Raw genomic sequence first — 13,638 nt, forward strand, 5'->3', positions numbered from 1 at the left:
CCCAAAACTTGTCTGCTTCGCGAGATTTGAGTAACCATGGGGAGACTTGAGCCTGAGAATTACGCATTACTCGATTACCACACCTCGTCTATCTTTCTCTGCTACTTCCTTTCCGTATCTATATCCATACCGTAGTGATATCTTGTCGTCTGTAGATGATACGCAACGTCCGACATGATCAAAATGTTCAAAATGACAACCCCAATCAAATGCCCCTTGCTGCGCGTTCCATTCAACAGAGCCGCTGCAACTCACTTGCCCTTGCAATGATCATCGCCTACAAGACATACCCGCCAGCATCAACACAAGTCCACTCCCTGGCCCCCCTTCCATCCTCCAACTCGACGCACCACCAAAGCGCACCCTTGGCCTTATCCACTTGACCACTTTCCTGATAAGCCCTGGCCAGAGTGAACCAAGCCTCCGAGTTGTTCCATCCGGTGCCTAACTTGGTCAACCCCGACAGCAATCCGTATGCGCGATCCCTCGCCGTAAGCCGGTCGTGCAGTGGCAGTGAGGTCGCCTTATGCGGCGGTGGGAGTTCGGGGCACTTGTTTGGTGATGAAACACCCTTCAGTTTGAGTGCAGCCATACCGTTTTCCAGGTTATCCTCCCCCTTATCTAGCTTGCTCTCCATCTTGGCTGTACTGAGACCAAGAGGTTGTAAACGCAGTTCAGGGGACTTGGTGATCGCTTGTAGCGGTGTGGAGTTATCGCTCAGTATGCTGTCTTCCAGGTTGAAACTTGGCACAACAGGTGGCGGAAGGAGCTTCTCCGAGTAAATATCCAAAAGTATGTCAGAAAGACCAACGATGGCGGCAGCGTGGTCAGGGAAGTGCATTAACGCGGTCTCGAAATCCGCTCGCGCCTCATAAGGCTTCCCGCACGCAACCGACAGATATCCCTTCTGTGAAAGACGTTAGCATGGCGGTCTTCTTTTCACAACGCTATAACCAGATAACCTTACCTCTGCCCATACATCCGCATAAAGCTCTTCGGTGCTCTTGGTCTCGCCCCATCCGGCCTCCCGGAGAGAAACATCTCCAGTTGTATCATTCAGGATCTCGGCCTCCAATGCCTCAACAATGGTCTGTGCCTCAGTGCATGCTTGTTGCGCATCGGCGACGAGGCCAGCCCTCCGATAAAAGCCGGCGATGGTTAGCCAGACCTTGATGAGAATGGCCTTCCGTTTCCTCTTGCTATGCTCCTGCGAAAAGTGAATCACCGGTAGCAACGAGCCGTAAACCTGGGCGAGAACCGAAGCCTCTCCGTCATTGTATTCCTCGTTCGAATCAAACGAGTTGGTACGTTGTACCCCATCTATAGACGGCTCTTCAGGGGGCGGAGCAGCCGCCGCACCATCCTTGCCCGCGTAATCCGCCAGGCTCCCGTTAACAGGCATCGGCGGAGGTGCTTCTATGGCTCCTTGACTTTCACTGCGAGATTTCCTACGCAAGCTGTGCCTCCTACCAGATGCACTCCTGCTGAGGCTGTGTGATTTCCGTTTTGATTGCGCGTTCTCGTTGTTTGTGACTTGGATCGCTGGCGCTCCGGGAGCCTGGGGTACAGGCGGGATACCAGTCAGGTTCTTATCGTGACTGCCGAAAATGCTCTGTCTCATCCCACGGCCTGATCGGACTGACCGACTGCCGAATACACTTGCTCTTCTGTTTCGAGTTTGCTCCTTGGCCACTGCGGTGGTCGCGGTCCTGGGGAGTTCTGGCTTTGTTAGCTCCACCTTTTGGTCTAGATCACCAAACAATCTCGTGAACAGGGTGAGTAGTTCCGAGCTGGCATTGACGGCAACTGTTGGTCCTTCAACCAGCTCCAGAATAGCCAATTGAGTCATCTTGATCTCAAGGAGGCTTTCTTTCTCAAAGTCATCCATCTCATCGACAATACCCTGGCTCGTATAGCTACCATCCTCAACGCCAGCCTCATTGAGATGTTCACTTTGGTAAGCGCCATTCAAGCTCCTGGTTCCAAAAAGAATAAATGGATCCTTGAACTGTTCCATAGCTCCTTCACAGGCTCGAGCAGCCATAACATAATCTTCTTGTGCACTAAGCATCAGCGCCAGCAGATGCCAAAGGGGGATTAGCGACCGCTCTCGCCAGCAGGGTCCTCTGTACAGCTCCTGGCTCTCATCAATGTCAACATCCTCCAAGAGCGCCGTCTTGACCAGACTAATAGCGTAATGAAGGTTCCGCTGCTCAGCCAGAAGAGTGCCAAGAGCGAAAACGCCCCTTACATCCACGCCCAAGCCGAGCTCAGGCGATAGGGACTTGGATAAGCAGTGAACAGCCTTCTGCTGGAAGTGTGTCCGAGACTCTGAGTCGTACGTCATCCGCGCCCATTGCGCGTTGGCGAGGCCAGCCGCCTGGTATGTCAGGGCCAAGGCGCGAGGGGGCAGCAGTTCTGCAGCCGTGAGAACCAAGTGCCCGTCTTTTGCGGCGTTCAAATTCTCCTCTGCGCTCACTTTGCCATTTGTTAGCCTTTCAAGCAGATTCTCTAGCTGCAATCCCAGATGGTGGGCCTTTTCAGCCGCATCTCTACCGCCAAATCGACAGAGGGCGGCGATACACGCAGAAATAGTTTCGAGCATAGTCGCGTCATCGTCCAAAGCTGGTTCAAGATGTCCAGTCTTGGCAACTCGCGCTTTGCTCTTTTTGATGATGTCCAAATAGGAATCAAAAGCAGCAAAAGCTAGGTCGAACTCGGCCACGGCAAGATGGACTGTGAAAAGGTGACGCAAAACAGATGTCGAATGGTATGTCTTTGTCGCGGCGCCATACAAAGTGTCGAGTGTTCCGTGGCTAAGGGTATCTCTTCCGCCCTTACCAAGATCCTGCTCTTTCCATCCGTGGCCGTTCAAAATAATCCAATTCTGCATGACACGATCGACAAACTGTTCGACCTCTGTCCTTTGCTCGTCGGCCCTTGGGAACTTGGTCTCGGTATATAGCAGCCCTTGGAAAATGATCTCCACCTTCTTCAGTTCAGCGCGCAACTGGCTCCTAGCGGACGAGTCATTGCTGGGCTCCGAGTAGCCCGTCGGAAAAGGGAGGTCCCGTTGTAGGAGCTCGGAGAGCACGTGATAGTATTCGGACCACACCTGCCGCCTAGGCACAGAGCCCCGAAACCCGTAACCTCCAGCCAACGGTTGCCCCTTGGTGCTCGCCCAGTACTTGGACCACGTTCGAAAGCTGGCAAGACAGTTGGGGTCGGAAAGGAGCTCGTCGTTCTCGCGAATCGCTTGGCTTGCCAGCATGCAGTGTTCGGTTAGGAAGAGTTCGGCCCAGTATCGTAGCTGATGGCGGGCCGTTTTGGTGGTCCACACGCTGCTGAGGGATGGCAGAGCTGCTTCAAATGCAGCCATGGCCAAGTCTCGCTGCCCATCACGAGCCAGGCAGTTCGCTCTAAGATAGGTCGACTTTAAGGCGCAGACCTTGGTCCATTCAGAGAGGGTGTCCAGGTTGTCGCATTGCGGATACTCAAGATCAAAGTTCTTGGGGAGTCGGACCAAGGCGATGGGGTAGTCCTTCATGACCCAATGTAGCCACCCTAGGCAGACCTTGGCCTGGAAACTTTCTTCGGGATGCTGAGTTTCGTTCTCGATGGCCGTGATGAGGTTCGGTATGTGGCTTGCCACCTCGATGCCCACGGCAGGCCCTCCTGCAGTACTTGGCCGATCGGTGTCCTGCGGCGCGGCCTTCTGGCAAGCTCTGGTGATGGCCAGCTCAATTTCGGCCGTCAAGGTGAGACCTAATGAGGGCGAGAGTCAGTCTCCAAGCCCAGTGCCAACATTGTAGCCGAGGAAGATGGTAAAAGGCTTACATATCCGGTCAGGCGCATGCTTCCGCACCTTGCGGACCAGCTCGGGGACAGCATCCCAGTTCTCTTCGCAACGAGCATCGTCGAGCTGTTGGATATAATGCGCCGCTTTTACCGCGTCGGGCTGGAAATACATATGAGACATCAGTACGCTGTCTGTGCATACGAAGCCGTAAAGGCGGAGCGGGAACTGGGTCAAAAAGGAAGAGGCGGAAGACAAGGCAAAGGCGGACTGTGGAACAAGGGACACTTACCATGTTGCCTGGTCTACAAAAGAGCACGTTCTACGAAGACCTATCGAGACGAGGCATGTGATTTGCGTATCCTCAGCAGATTATATGGAATGTCCGTGGTCTTGTTGTGCGGTTGATATGTCGGGTTCCTGGTTTAGAGAAAAGGAGGGGAGGGGATGGATGGGCCTTGTAGGTTGATGTCAGGTACCCGGATGGACGTCCTGGCCACGGGCAAGCTGGACGAGGGACCTGAGGTGTGGTGTGAACGTGGCGGCGTCATGGGCCCGGCGTAGGTACACTAGAGATACCTAGCGGACACGGCAGGAGCCGCCAAGGTTCCCACTCGTTGCGTTTACCGCCTGGAAAGCAGAGCTCCCGGCCTCTATAAAGGGGTTTCTTTCAGGACTCAGGTACCTCTCTCTACTGCCCCTCTGGACCCCGGACCCTACAACTGCTCATTTAGCGGGTGGGTCAGGGGCATCGTTACGTAGTGGTAACTTTGCTGTGTAATTACCCGTACAGTTCCTCGGTAGAACAGTTCAGTTCAGTTCAGTTGCTGTGACGACTCGAACTGACCATGCGATAAGACTAGATTTGCCTGCCGGGGCTAAAAGTAAAGAAAAAAAGTTCGATATGGAAATGGCAACGGACTGCAAACTGCCAACTTTCTCCCATAAAGACTGAACGTCTCAAGTTTTCCTCTAGAAAATAAACGGATTTGAAGTCCAGGCCATTGGTACATGAAATTGACGTTATAGATTGTCCCAAAATCCGAGTACGTTGTTGGGAACCTGGGTTCCAAAACCAACCGCACGTGTGAATCCTCAAAATCTACTGAGAAAAAAAAAAGAAAAAAAAACTTGGGTCGTCTTCATCCTCAGCAACACAACTACCCTCATCTTCAACAACAACAACACTTAACTTACATATCCGTTAAGTGTAATTTACAAAATGGCAATCCCGCCACCGGACCTGCGTGTTCTCTGTCGCAGACTCGCATCGACACCAGTTGACGACCTTCCTCACATCTGTCCCCTCCTCGTGAGCCATGTGCTTCGTTGCGGAGAGGTCCTGTCCGCTGTGCCAGAGACAAAGGCCAAGGACAAGTCTTCGGAAACCGCTACGCTTGTTCACAGATTGAGAACTCACATCACTACACTTCTTGCCGGCAAGAGTGCGTCCGGTCGTTTTGCTGCTGTCTTCCTGGTCAAGGCCGTCGTTGATGTTGGGGGCTGGGAGAGCTTGAGGGCTTCAGACGTATGGATTAGGGGCTTGATCGGCATTTTGGGGGTGAGAATCTCAAGTAGACGCCGGCGAACCTCGGAATCTCATGCTAATAAGCTCATAGAAACCTGATCCTCTGGTGTCCAAGGAGCTATGTGTCATCACCCTGACCAAGATCTACTCTCTCCTCCAGAGTTACCAGACACTGGTCAGAGAGATGGCCACGCCCACTCTCCCAAGCTTCGTCACTGCCATGTTGAACCTCGTCAAGCCGCCTGCCTCGAGCAAGGCACCCAAGGTTCCCACGTCTTTTGTCGATACTGTTGCCGGCTCTCTCTCCAAGATCGTGTCCTTGTATCCTACCACCACGAGACCCTTCAACGCCCAGATTCGAGCCGCCTTCAAGGCTTACATCGCTCCTACCATGTCTGACGCCGTCACCGTCCCCCAAAGCCTAAGAGAAAGCGCCCGCTCGCTGCTTATTGTGCTTCACTATACGGCGCCCAAGAACGGTAGCAGCGACGAGTGGCTTAAGGGCATCAAATCCTATACCAAGGAGGCCCATGCTACGGCCGATCAAGTTTTCCGTTCCGTTCGGGAGTCCTGGGAATCCACCGCAGGCTATAGAGTGGACACAATCCGTACTGATGGTGAGCCATCCGGGGGAGGTGACGAGGCCGATGAACTCCCTGCATGGACCGGCGTCACTGCCGGCGCCGAGAGACTTACCGGCCTCATCGGTCAACTTATCAAGTACCTCAAGGTTCCCACCAAAGCCCCTATCACCATTCCCGTCGGGGAGCTCCTCGACCTCGCGTCCCGCATCACTCTCATCACCCTTCCCAAGCCCACCACCGGCGAAGACAGCGTCGAGACGAACCCAGCCATCAGCAGAGACGAAAAAGCCGAGCTCTGGAGCGTTCTCCCCGAAGTCCACATGGCCATCCTTAACCTGCACACCGTCCTCCTCCGTCGCCTGGCTGCCAATGCCCTGCCCTTGGCCACCGACATCCTCGACCAGATGGTCCGCGTCTTCACCTCTGGCCGGCACATTGCCGCCATCCGCGAGACCGTCTACGTCCTCGCCAAAGAGCTTCTCGAGATCTCCGGCCCGGGCCTCCTCAAACTCAGCGTCGACTCCATGGCTCCCGTCATCCAGGCCACGTGCCAGGACATCCTCCGCGTCACGGGCCACTACGACCCCCCCGCCGGCGGCAAGCAGGACAGCAGCAGCACCAACCCCAACCCCAACCCCAAGAAACCCACGGCCGGTAGAAACGGCGCCGGCATCCTGAACCCCCAGAAAGTCCAGTCCTCCGGCAATGCGGACGTCTACCTTACCATCACTTCCACCACCCATTCTTCTTCTTTTTCGAATCCACTCTTCGCCGCCGCCCTTTCCCTCCTCCCGCTCTTCCTCTCCCGCCTTCCGCAGCGCCACCTCAGTCCCGAAGCGCGCGGTCTAGTCGACCGCACCGCCATCCTAGCCAACAGCAAGGAAGCGATGCTCGCCAGCGTGCTGAACCCGTACAAAGACACACGCGGTAGATACTACCCTACCATTTTGCCGTTCTTGGTCAGGCAGTTCCCTACCGATCAGGAGGTAGAGGTGTTGAGGACGAATCTGATGAGAGTTGGTGCTGGTGTGAGCCAGACCGTAGCTACAAGTTGGGATCCGGCGGAGGGGTTGGATGAGGTGGTTGGTGCTGCCGCGAACACTGGTGGTATGGAAGGGGAGGATGAGGATGAGGATGAAAACATGGTTGACGCTGAGGCGGATGCGGATAATGAGGCGGGTGCCCAACTCGCTGCTGAGGATCAAAACCAGAAGAGCAAGGCTGCTGCTGCCGCCGCCGCCGCCGCCGCCGGAGTTTGGGGTGCTACCGCGGAAAAGAGTGCTGCTGAAGATGTCGCCACCAGCAAACCGAACCCGTTCACCATCGTCCCTATCGACAGTCCCGAATCGAGTGCTGAGCGCGCTTCGATGAAGAAGCGTAAAATTGGAGAGGTGGCCGCGAATCCTCCTAAGAGAGTCACCAGAAGTTCGAGGAGGAAGACTGTTGAGGCTGAAGAGGATACGTCTGCCACTACTACCACCGCTGAGGTCGTGGAGGAGGTCGCTACGCCCGCTCCGGCCCCGGTGTCCGCGAAACCAGTTGTGGCTGTGATGGAACAGAAAGAGGGTGAAGATGATGGTGAGGATAGCGATAGTGGGGAGAGCGTCCAGATCGATATGTCGCTTGAGGATAGTGAGGATGAGGAGGAGGAGGAGTAAATTTGATACCTTTGGGAATTTGGATGTCAAAGTACTATTGTAAATACATATTGGCTCAGGAATGTGATCTGCTTGGCCCTAATCACTTGCGGCTTCCATAAAAACCCACCTACCTTTACCTGAAGGACTCTGTTATACGACCTGTCCACTTCATCCAACCAAAATCAAATTATCCAGCTCAAAGGTTACCCCAAATGTCTTGTGCATCGAAAGCCAAAATAACAAGCGTGGTCAACGTCGCAGACCCCCGGGTATAGAATGAAATGTATGCCTCGAAGCTGATTTTCCACGCGCCTGATTCTACGTCTAGAAGCAAAACCAGAAAAAAAAGGCAAGCCTACCACACTTGACCGTTGCTGGGAGGGTGTCTCAATCACGCAGCCAAGCCCTCCTCTTTTCCTCCTTCTTTGCCCTTCTCTTTTCCTTAAAAGCCTTCAGCTCGGCCCTACTTGGCTTCTTGCCCGACCTTTCCGCCTTGAGACTTCGGCCATCGTGCATATTCGCCGCCGCGTCCACGTCGAAGTAAGCGTTGAGTTGCCTTTTGCTCTTGGCCTCGTCCGAGTGACGCTCTACGTTCTGGTCCGGCGCTTGCCACTGACCTGTGGCCCGGTTGAAGTAGCCGGCGCTGGCTAAGTCGGGCCCGGCAACGGTGGGGTCCAAGCCAGCGAGCGGGTTGGTGGCGGCAGCGGCGGCCTCGGCAGCAGCGCGAGCGTTGACGGCATACCACGCATTCTCGTCGTAGTCGCCGTGAATGGCGGGATTGTAGCCACCGGCTACGGAAATGGGATTGCTGATGGCTGTGGGTTCTACATCAAGAGGAACGACCACAGGCGCCACCACCGCTGCTGCTGCTGCTGCCGCTGCTGTCGCGGTTGGAATTCGCGGGTTTTCCTTCTGCCATACGCCGCTGAAGCGGTTATAGAACCAATAAGAAGAGTCGTTAGGGTTCCAATGGTACTCCCAACCGTCGTCTTCCGGTTCGGGCGCCGGCTCGGCCGGTAGAGGAGGAGCAGATGACGATGATTCGCCGTTGAATGTGTGGTCTGGAAGAGGCTCGTCAGGAAGGGGAGGGGCGGCGCTTTCGTCGATTTCGCCGGGCTCGGCGCTCTCAGCCCTATTTGATGGCGATGGTGAAGACGACTCGTAGTCACCTTGCGACGAGTCTTGGCCGTCTGGGGACTCGGATTTCGGCTTTTGCGCGGGACTGCCCTCGCGCTCTTGGTCTCGTCGGCCTTCTTCAGCCGAATGAGACTTCGGTTCCTCTACCGTTTCATTACTATCGAGCACTTCTTCGGTAGTGGCGGCGGGGGGCTCTGTTGTTTCGGCCTCCTCATGTGCCCCATCGGTAGCCTCTGTGGCCCTAGTTCCATCTTCTTGACGCTCCTCCTGCACCACTTCTTGGGCGGTAGCGGAATCAGGTGGAGGTGGCGTGGACATGGCGGGTTATGATTTGTTTTTGGTGGTTGAACTGCAGAGCTAGATCTTGTCAATGAAACGCCGACCAGTCTGAGTGTAGTAGATTCAAAGCGAGCATATGCATTTCCTGACGGTTTATTCAGTTGCCTTACTGTGCCGGGAAGAAGATTACTGCAAACGGAGGAAGAGTTGAAGGGCGCAGTGTTGTACCAAGTGAGAGTGCAAAGGCGATGGAGGCTGATTGCGGTTAACAATGGAAGGTGAGCTTGATATGCTTCAGTTCGGTGATTCCGTCACGTCTTCCGCTGAGCCTACGTGATGTTGAGTTGGAGATGATGTTTACATGGAAGGGGAGGAATAGTCCAGAGAGGGCGCCATTGCACCTGCACCGGCCCAGAGCGCTGAATGCCGGCGGCAATCCTACCTAGCCACCTCACAGCTGTCCCAACTGTGTCCCAACAGTTGGCCAGCAGCTGCCAGGAGGACTGTCTTTTTTTTTGGGTGGGGGGGGGGGGGGGAATCAACAGTGACACTTTGAGGGAGTCGAGTCAGGTCCAGTACTGACTGCTTAGTAGTTGGTCCTTGGAAGTCGATCGAGTCGACATCATATCTCCAATCGCATGTAGGATGTTGCGAAAAGAGTTCTACGTCTACTGGCCAGCGTCAACATTTTGGAAACTCATAGAAGATGTGAAGAGAGAAGTCCGATGGAAGGGTGGCAGTGATTGTTTAAGCTTAACGAGCATCAATGGGTCCCTGATCCACAGGATCCAAGACATGATGACCCACCAGGACGCCAATGTATGTAAACGCCAAGGCGCCATTCCCCCCCCCCCGAGGCGGGCTATAGACAGACTACCCCTTCTCCCTATATCTAGACTACTTAACCACTTAGGGCATGGTTCTAAGGCATCTGATCTATATTCCCATTTGCTAACATCCTACAGTCAGAACTAGGCCAAAGTCTGTTAACCACAGCCGTTCATTTTCGAAAATTCTTCCAAGAAATAGTTGGTCACCTTTCTAGTCATAAGGCGATGCACTTTCACCATATACACTCCCTCCAAAAGAAAAAAAAAAAAAGAAGATAGCCTTACGCCGGGCCAGATGCAAGATTACAGCCAAGCGAGCATTTCAACGTCCCTAGATATTACTACGGTCCAAATGTCATATGTTGGAATGCGTCTTCCTTCCTACCTGAAGACTGAGGATTTAGTGCACTTTAACCGATTGCGAACCTTATTTTTTGTACGGCGGAAAAAGGCTCAGAAGCCTTGCCCAAAGCGGTTAAGTAGTCTAGATATAGGGAAGGGGGGTAGTCTGTCTATAGCCCGCCTCGGGGGGGGGGGAATGGCGCCTTGGCGTTTACATACATTGGCGTCCTGGTGGGTCATCATGTCTTGGATCCTGTGGATCAGGGACCCATTGATGCTCGTTAAGCTTAAACAATCACTGCCACCCTTCCATCGGACTTCTCTCTTCACATCTTCTATGAGTTTCCAAAATGTTGACGCTGGCCAGTAGACGTAGAACTCTTTTCGCAACATCCTACATGCGATTGGAGATATGATGTCGACTCGATCGACTTCCAAGGACCAACTACTAAGCAGTCAGTACTGGACCTGACTCGACTCCCTCAAAGTGTCACTGTTGATTCCCCCCCCCCCCCCCCCCCCTTGCAGCAGATCAGTGCGAGCGCAGCCTCCAATCGGAATGTCGAGATTTCCGCCACGAACGTCTCTCATGTCTCTCATCTCAGCTACACTCACTACTCCAACCCATCTGACATGAGGCCCGGCACCAAAGATCTCATCCTGCTGTTCAAACCAGTGCGGAGTATCAAACAAGTGCTCACGCTAATGTTGACAGGGAGGAAATGGAGGACGTTGCGATAGTGTCGTCGCATCAAAGTCGGTGCGGTAACGTACAAGCCCCTTCCTTCGCATCCTGCCGTGGTTGCAAGTTAATAAGCTTAACCTGATCTTGGTGCCAGGAAGTGGCTGCTCGTGTTGGGGCTCGGCGGTGCAAGCGTCGTGAGTTTATATTGTCTTCCAACCTGGTCTACCTCCCCGCTTCTAACTCCCACTGGATGTACCGTCTTTGCGTCTTTAACCGGAAAGTGAATCCTACCAACTGCACACATGTGGTATTTTGGCAGAATGCTGATCCAGGCATCCTAAACCTTGAAAAAGAGGTTCAATTTGTTATTGTGCGCGGCTTGCTCAGCCCACTCACCTTCTGTTTGTTCTTGTTAATGACTGAAAGGCCCAGGCAAACATGGCAAGGGAGAGTGGTATGGTACCAAGAAAGACGGTTATCTTGACTCTATTCTGTGGGTCAACGTCGAACAAAAGCATATGCACATCTACCTTTCCAAACATCACCACTTCTCCCGACTGCTATCTTTGCGAGGTCTCTGTGGTCGACCAGCACTAACATTGGCCAATTGACCCGAAGACGGAGATGCCTCGACTTGGGACTTGGTACCACCAAAGCACAGCATCTGGAAACTATAAACAGCAAGACCTCTCTTCATCCTCGATTCGGCGGCCTCCTGTGTTTGACTAACCTGACGATTCTGCTCAGGAAATACTTCAAGAGTCCTCGCTCGAAAGTTGATTGAACTATTTGCATTACTCAACTTATTGCATCTTGTATGCTCTTCTGCTGCTTTATTCACAGCATCCACATAGGGACTGATTGGGCTCCTTGTTGTTACATTCAGCCCTCTGTATGTCATTGCATCCAGGTACACTCCTCAATCTTTGTTTCCGTGAGAATCACCAAACTTTGTGGTTGAGTCTCGCTTTACACGTGGCTACCCCTTGGCTCAGATCTCGATTTTGACTGATCGATATTCGGTACTGGCCACTCACCTTTACCTTTCCACACTCGAGATTGTTGGTGGCAGGGCTGAGCTTGACTTGAGCTATGATGAAGGCACATCAACAGAGGGGAAGAACTCACACAAGTTTACCCTCACTCATCACCCTCGTTGCCATCGTTTCTCCTCTAGCATCAGCGGTACCCTCTCTCACCGACGATTCAAAATGCGAGTGTTACCTGACAAACGGTACACAAGCTTCCTTCTTCGCCACCCACGAATTTCTAGACTTCCGAAACCTAGCTGAACACGCCGGCATTCCACCCACCATCACCAAACCCAACGACAGCGGAAGTGCACCCGTCACTAGCGAATACTTCACTTCCAAAGAATGGACCGAGGCATTTTGGGTCCTAAGTTGGAACAACAGCCACCAAATCCGCGAGGACGCCACAGTGCTGATGGTTAACTCGCCCAATAACGTTTACATTGAAGCCAACAGTGACCGCAACCCGTCCTCGCAAACCTGGCTCACCCTGCGCACCCAACGTCTCAAAGACTTCCAAACCGCCTCCGAGATCGAGTCCGTCGCGCCCGGCTTTCAGTACCTCTCCGTCCGCATGCTCGCCCGCACCGTCGGCTCCCCGGGCGCCATCACCGCCTTATTCACCTACCGCGACGCCGACCGGCTCGCGGACGTGCAGGAGTCTGATCTCGAAGTACGCACCATGGACCCGCGCAACACGATCCAGTACACCAACCAGCCGTCCTATACGGAAGAGGGCGAAGAGATCGACCACGCTACCAAGAACGTCACGCTTCCCCCAGGCCACCCGGATTGGACCCACTGGGCTGTGCACCGGCTTGACTGGACACCCAAGGAAACTGTCTGGTACGTGGATGGGACCGAGGTTGCGACTATCTCGTTCCAGACGCCTAGAGATCCTAGCAAGGTTATACTGAACGCGTGGAGCGATGGCGGCGAGTGGAGCGGGAACATGTCGGTTAACGACGCGGCGTATTTACAGATTCAGTGGTTGGAGATTGTGTATAACGCCACGGATGAAAATCCCGCAAAGAGGAAGAGAAATGATAGTGGGGTAGCAGCTGTGATGCCGAGGGAGAGGGATGAGGATGGGGAGGGTGGCTGTGATGTGGTGTGCAGTATAGATGAGACTCCGGAACCGGGAAAGCCGGTGATGTTATGGAATAACGGGGCAATGAGGATGGTCGGTGGAGGGTTGGTTGCTTGGATACCTTCATTAGTGACCTTTGGTATGCTCGCTTTGATTTCTGGGGGGTTGTGGTAGAGAGAAGCAGGTTGTAAGAGCACGTTGTCACATAAAATGGCGTTAGGAGGGTATACATAAACATGTTCAGGCAGGTTTTACAGTGAATCAAGTGATGAGTGTGTCCGGAGGATTGATCATAAAAAGAGCGATAGTTGTAACATCCTCGGTCGAGTAAACAACTTATATATACATAGAAACCAGCTCACCGGGTTCATGACGTGTGTCAATGATCAATTAGCCCACCTTACTTTTCTCGATCAGCCATGCCCATCTTTCCACCATCTTGATTATACGAGCGCCTGTCCACTTGATCGCCACCTTAGGCACATGTTTTCATAGCTTCATCAAGAAATTCCAAGATATCAAACCGTGAACACTTCAATAGTCCCTTCCAACCTTATACATCAACCTACAGGTACTTAGCGGAACGGCGAACATGGCGAAAGGGTGTTTAGCATTTTCTATTATAACACGTGCCCGTCAAGCATTACACGTATTGAGTTGAAGGACTTGTGGAAAAGACATCTTACGCAATTGTAC

At 53.4% G+C, this 13,638-nt stretch overlaps 4 protein-coding genes across 6 annotated transcripts; 2 read left to right on the forward strand and 2 right to left on the reverse strand.

Annotated features, from left to right (window-relative positions):
- Positions 1 to 49: 49 nt before the first annotated feature.
- NCU16652 (hypothetical protein) lies at positions 50 to 4,416 on the reverse strand. Its single transcript, XM_011395736.1, has 4 exons — positions 4,089 to 4,416; positions 3,838 to 3,958; positions 968 to 3,765; positions 50 to 907 (listed from the first exon to the last, which is right to left on the reverse strand). Exons 1-4 carry the CDS (start codon positions 4,089 to 4,091, stop codon positions 278 to 280), a joined length of 3,552 nt encoding a protein of 1,183 aa, XP_011394038.1. The 5' UTR covers positions 4,092 to 4,416; the 3' UTR covers positions 50 to 277.
- A 319-nt stretch (positions 4,417 to 4,735) lies between these two features.
- NCU00059 (hypothetical protein) lies at positions 4,736 to 7,645 on the forward strand. Its single transcript, XM_950709.2, has 2 exons — positions 4,736 to 5,357; positions 5,416 to 7,645. Exons 1-2 carry the CDS (start codon positions 5,019 to 5,021, stop codon positions 7,564 to 7,566), a joined length of 2,490 nt encoding a protein of 829 aa, XP_955802.1. The 5' UTR covers positions 4,736 to 5,018; the 3' UTR covers positions 7,567 to 7,645.
- Positions 7,557 to 9,346, reverse strand: NCU00060 (WW domain-containing protein). Of its 3 annotated transcripts, none has more exons than XM_011395436.1 (2): positions 9,135 to 9,346; positions 7,557 to 9,034 (listed from the first exon to the last, which is right to left on the reverse strand). In XM_011395436.1, exon 2 carries the CDS (start codon positions 9,001 to 9,003, stop codon positions 7,936 to 7,938), a length of 1,068 nt encoding a protein of 355 aa, XP_011393738.1. In that variant the 5' UTR covers positions 9,004 to 9,034; positions 9,135 to 9,346; the 3' UTR covers positions 7,557 to 7,935. The 3 variants fall into 3 exon arrangements, with proteins under 3 accessions (XP_011393738.1, XP_011393737.1, XP_011393736.1); XM_011395435.1 differs by having other exon boundaries at positions 7,557 to 9,042; XM_011395434.1 differs by having other exon boundaries at positions 7,557 to 9,346.
- Positions 9,347 to 10,949: 1,603 nt separating this feature from the next.
- Positions 10,950 to 13,345, forward strand: NCU00061 (hypothetical protein). Its single transcript, XM_951278.3, has one exon. It carries the CDS (start codon positions 11,914 to 11,916, stop codon positions 13,114 to 13,116), a length of 1,203 nt encoding a protein of 400 aa, XP_956371.2. The 5' UTR covers positions 10,950 to 11,913; the 3' UTR covers positions 13,117 to 13,345.
- The last annotated feature ends 293 nt before the right edge of the window (positions 13,346 to 13,638 follow it).

Source organism: Neurospora crassa, linkage group III (genome assembly GCF_000182925.2).
Source record: "Neurospora crassa OR74A linkage group III, whole genome shotgun sequence".
In the NCBI taxonomy this organism is placed as follows: domain Eukaryota; kingdom Fungi; phylum Ascomycota; class Sordariomycetes; order Sordariales; family Sordariaceae; genus Neurospora; species Neurospora crassa.

Excerpts from the sequence above, each read along its gene's own strand:
- NCU00059 (XM_950709.2), top strand. The coding sequence starts at position 5,019 with ATGGCAATCCCGCCACCGGACCTGCGTGTTCTCTGTCGCAGACTCGCA. Across the intron at positions 5,358-5,415 it reads GCTTGATCGGCATTTTGGGG|AAACCTGATCCTCTGGTGTC; the intron begins GTGAGAATCTCA and ends ATAAGCTCATAG.
- NCU00060 (XM_011395436.1), bottom strand. The coding sequence starts at position 9,003 with ATGTCCACGCCACCTCCACCTGATTCCGCTACCGCCCAAGAAGTGGTG.
- NCU16652 (XM_011395736.1), bottom strand. Across the intron at positions 3,766-3,837 it reads GCATGCGCCTGACCGGATAT|GTCTCACCTTGACGGCCGAA; the intron begins GTAAGCCTTTTA and ends CGCCCTCATTAG. Across the intron at positions 908-967 it reads ATGCGGATGTATGGGCAGAG|AAGGGATATCTGTCGGTTGC; the intron begins GTAAGGTTATCT and ends CGTCTTTCACAG.
- NCU00061 (XM_951278.3), top strand. The coding sequence starts at position 11,914 with ATGATGAAGGCACATCAACAGAGGGGAAGAACTCACACAAGTTTACCC.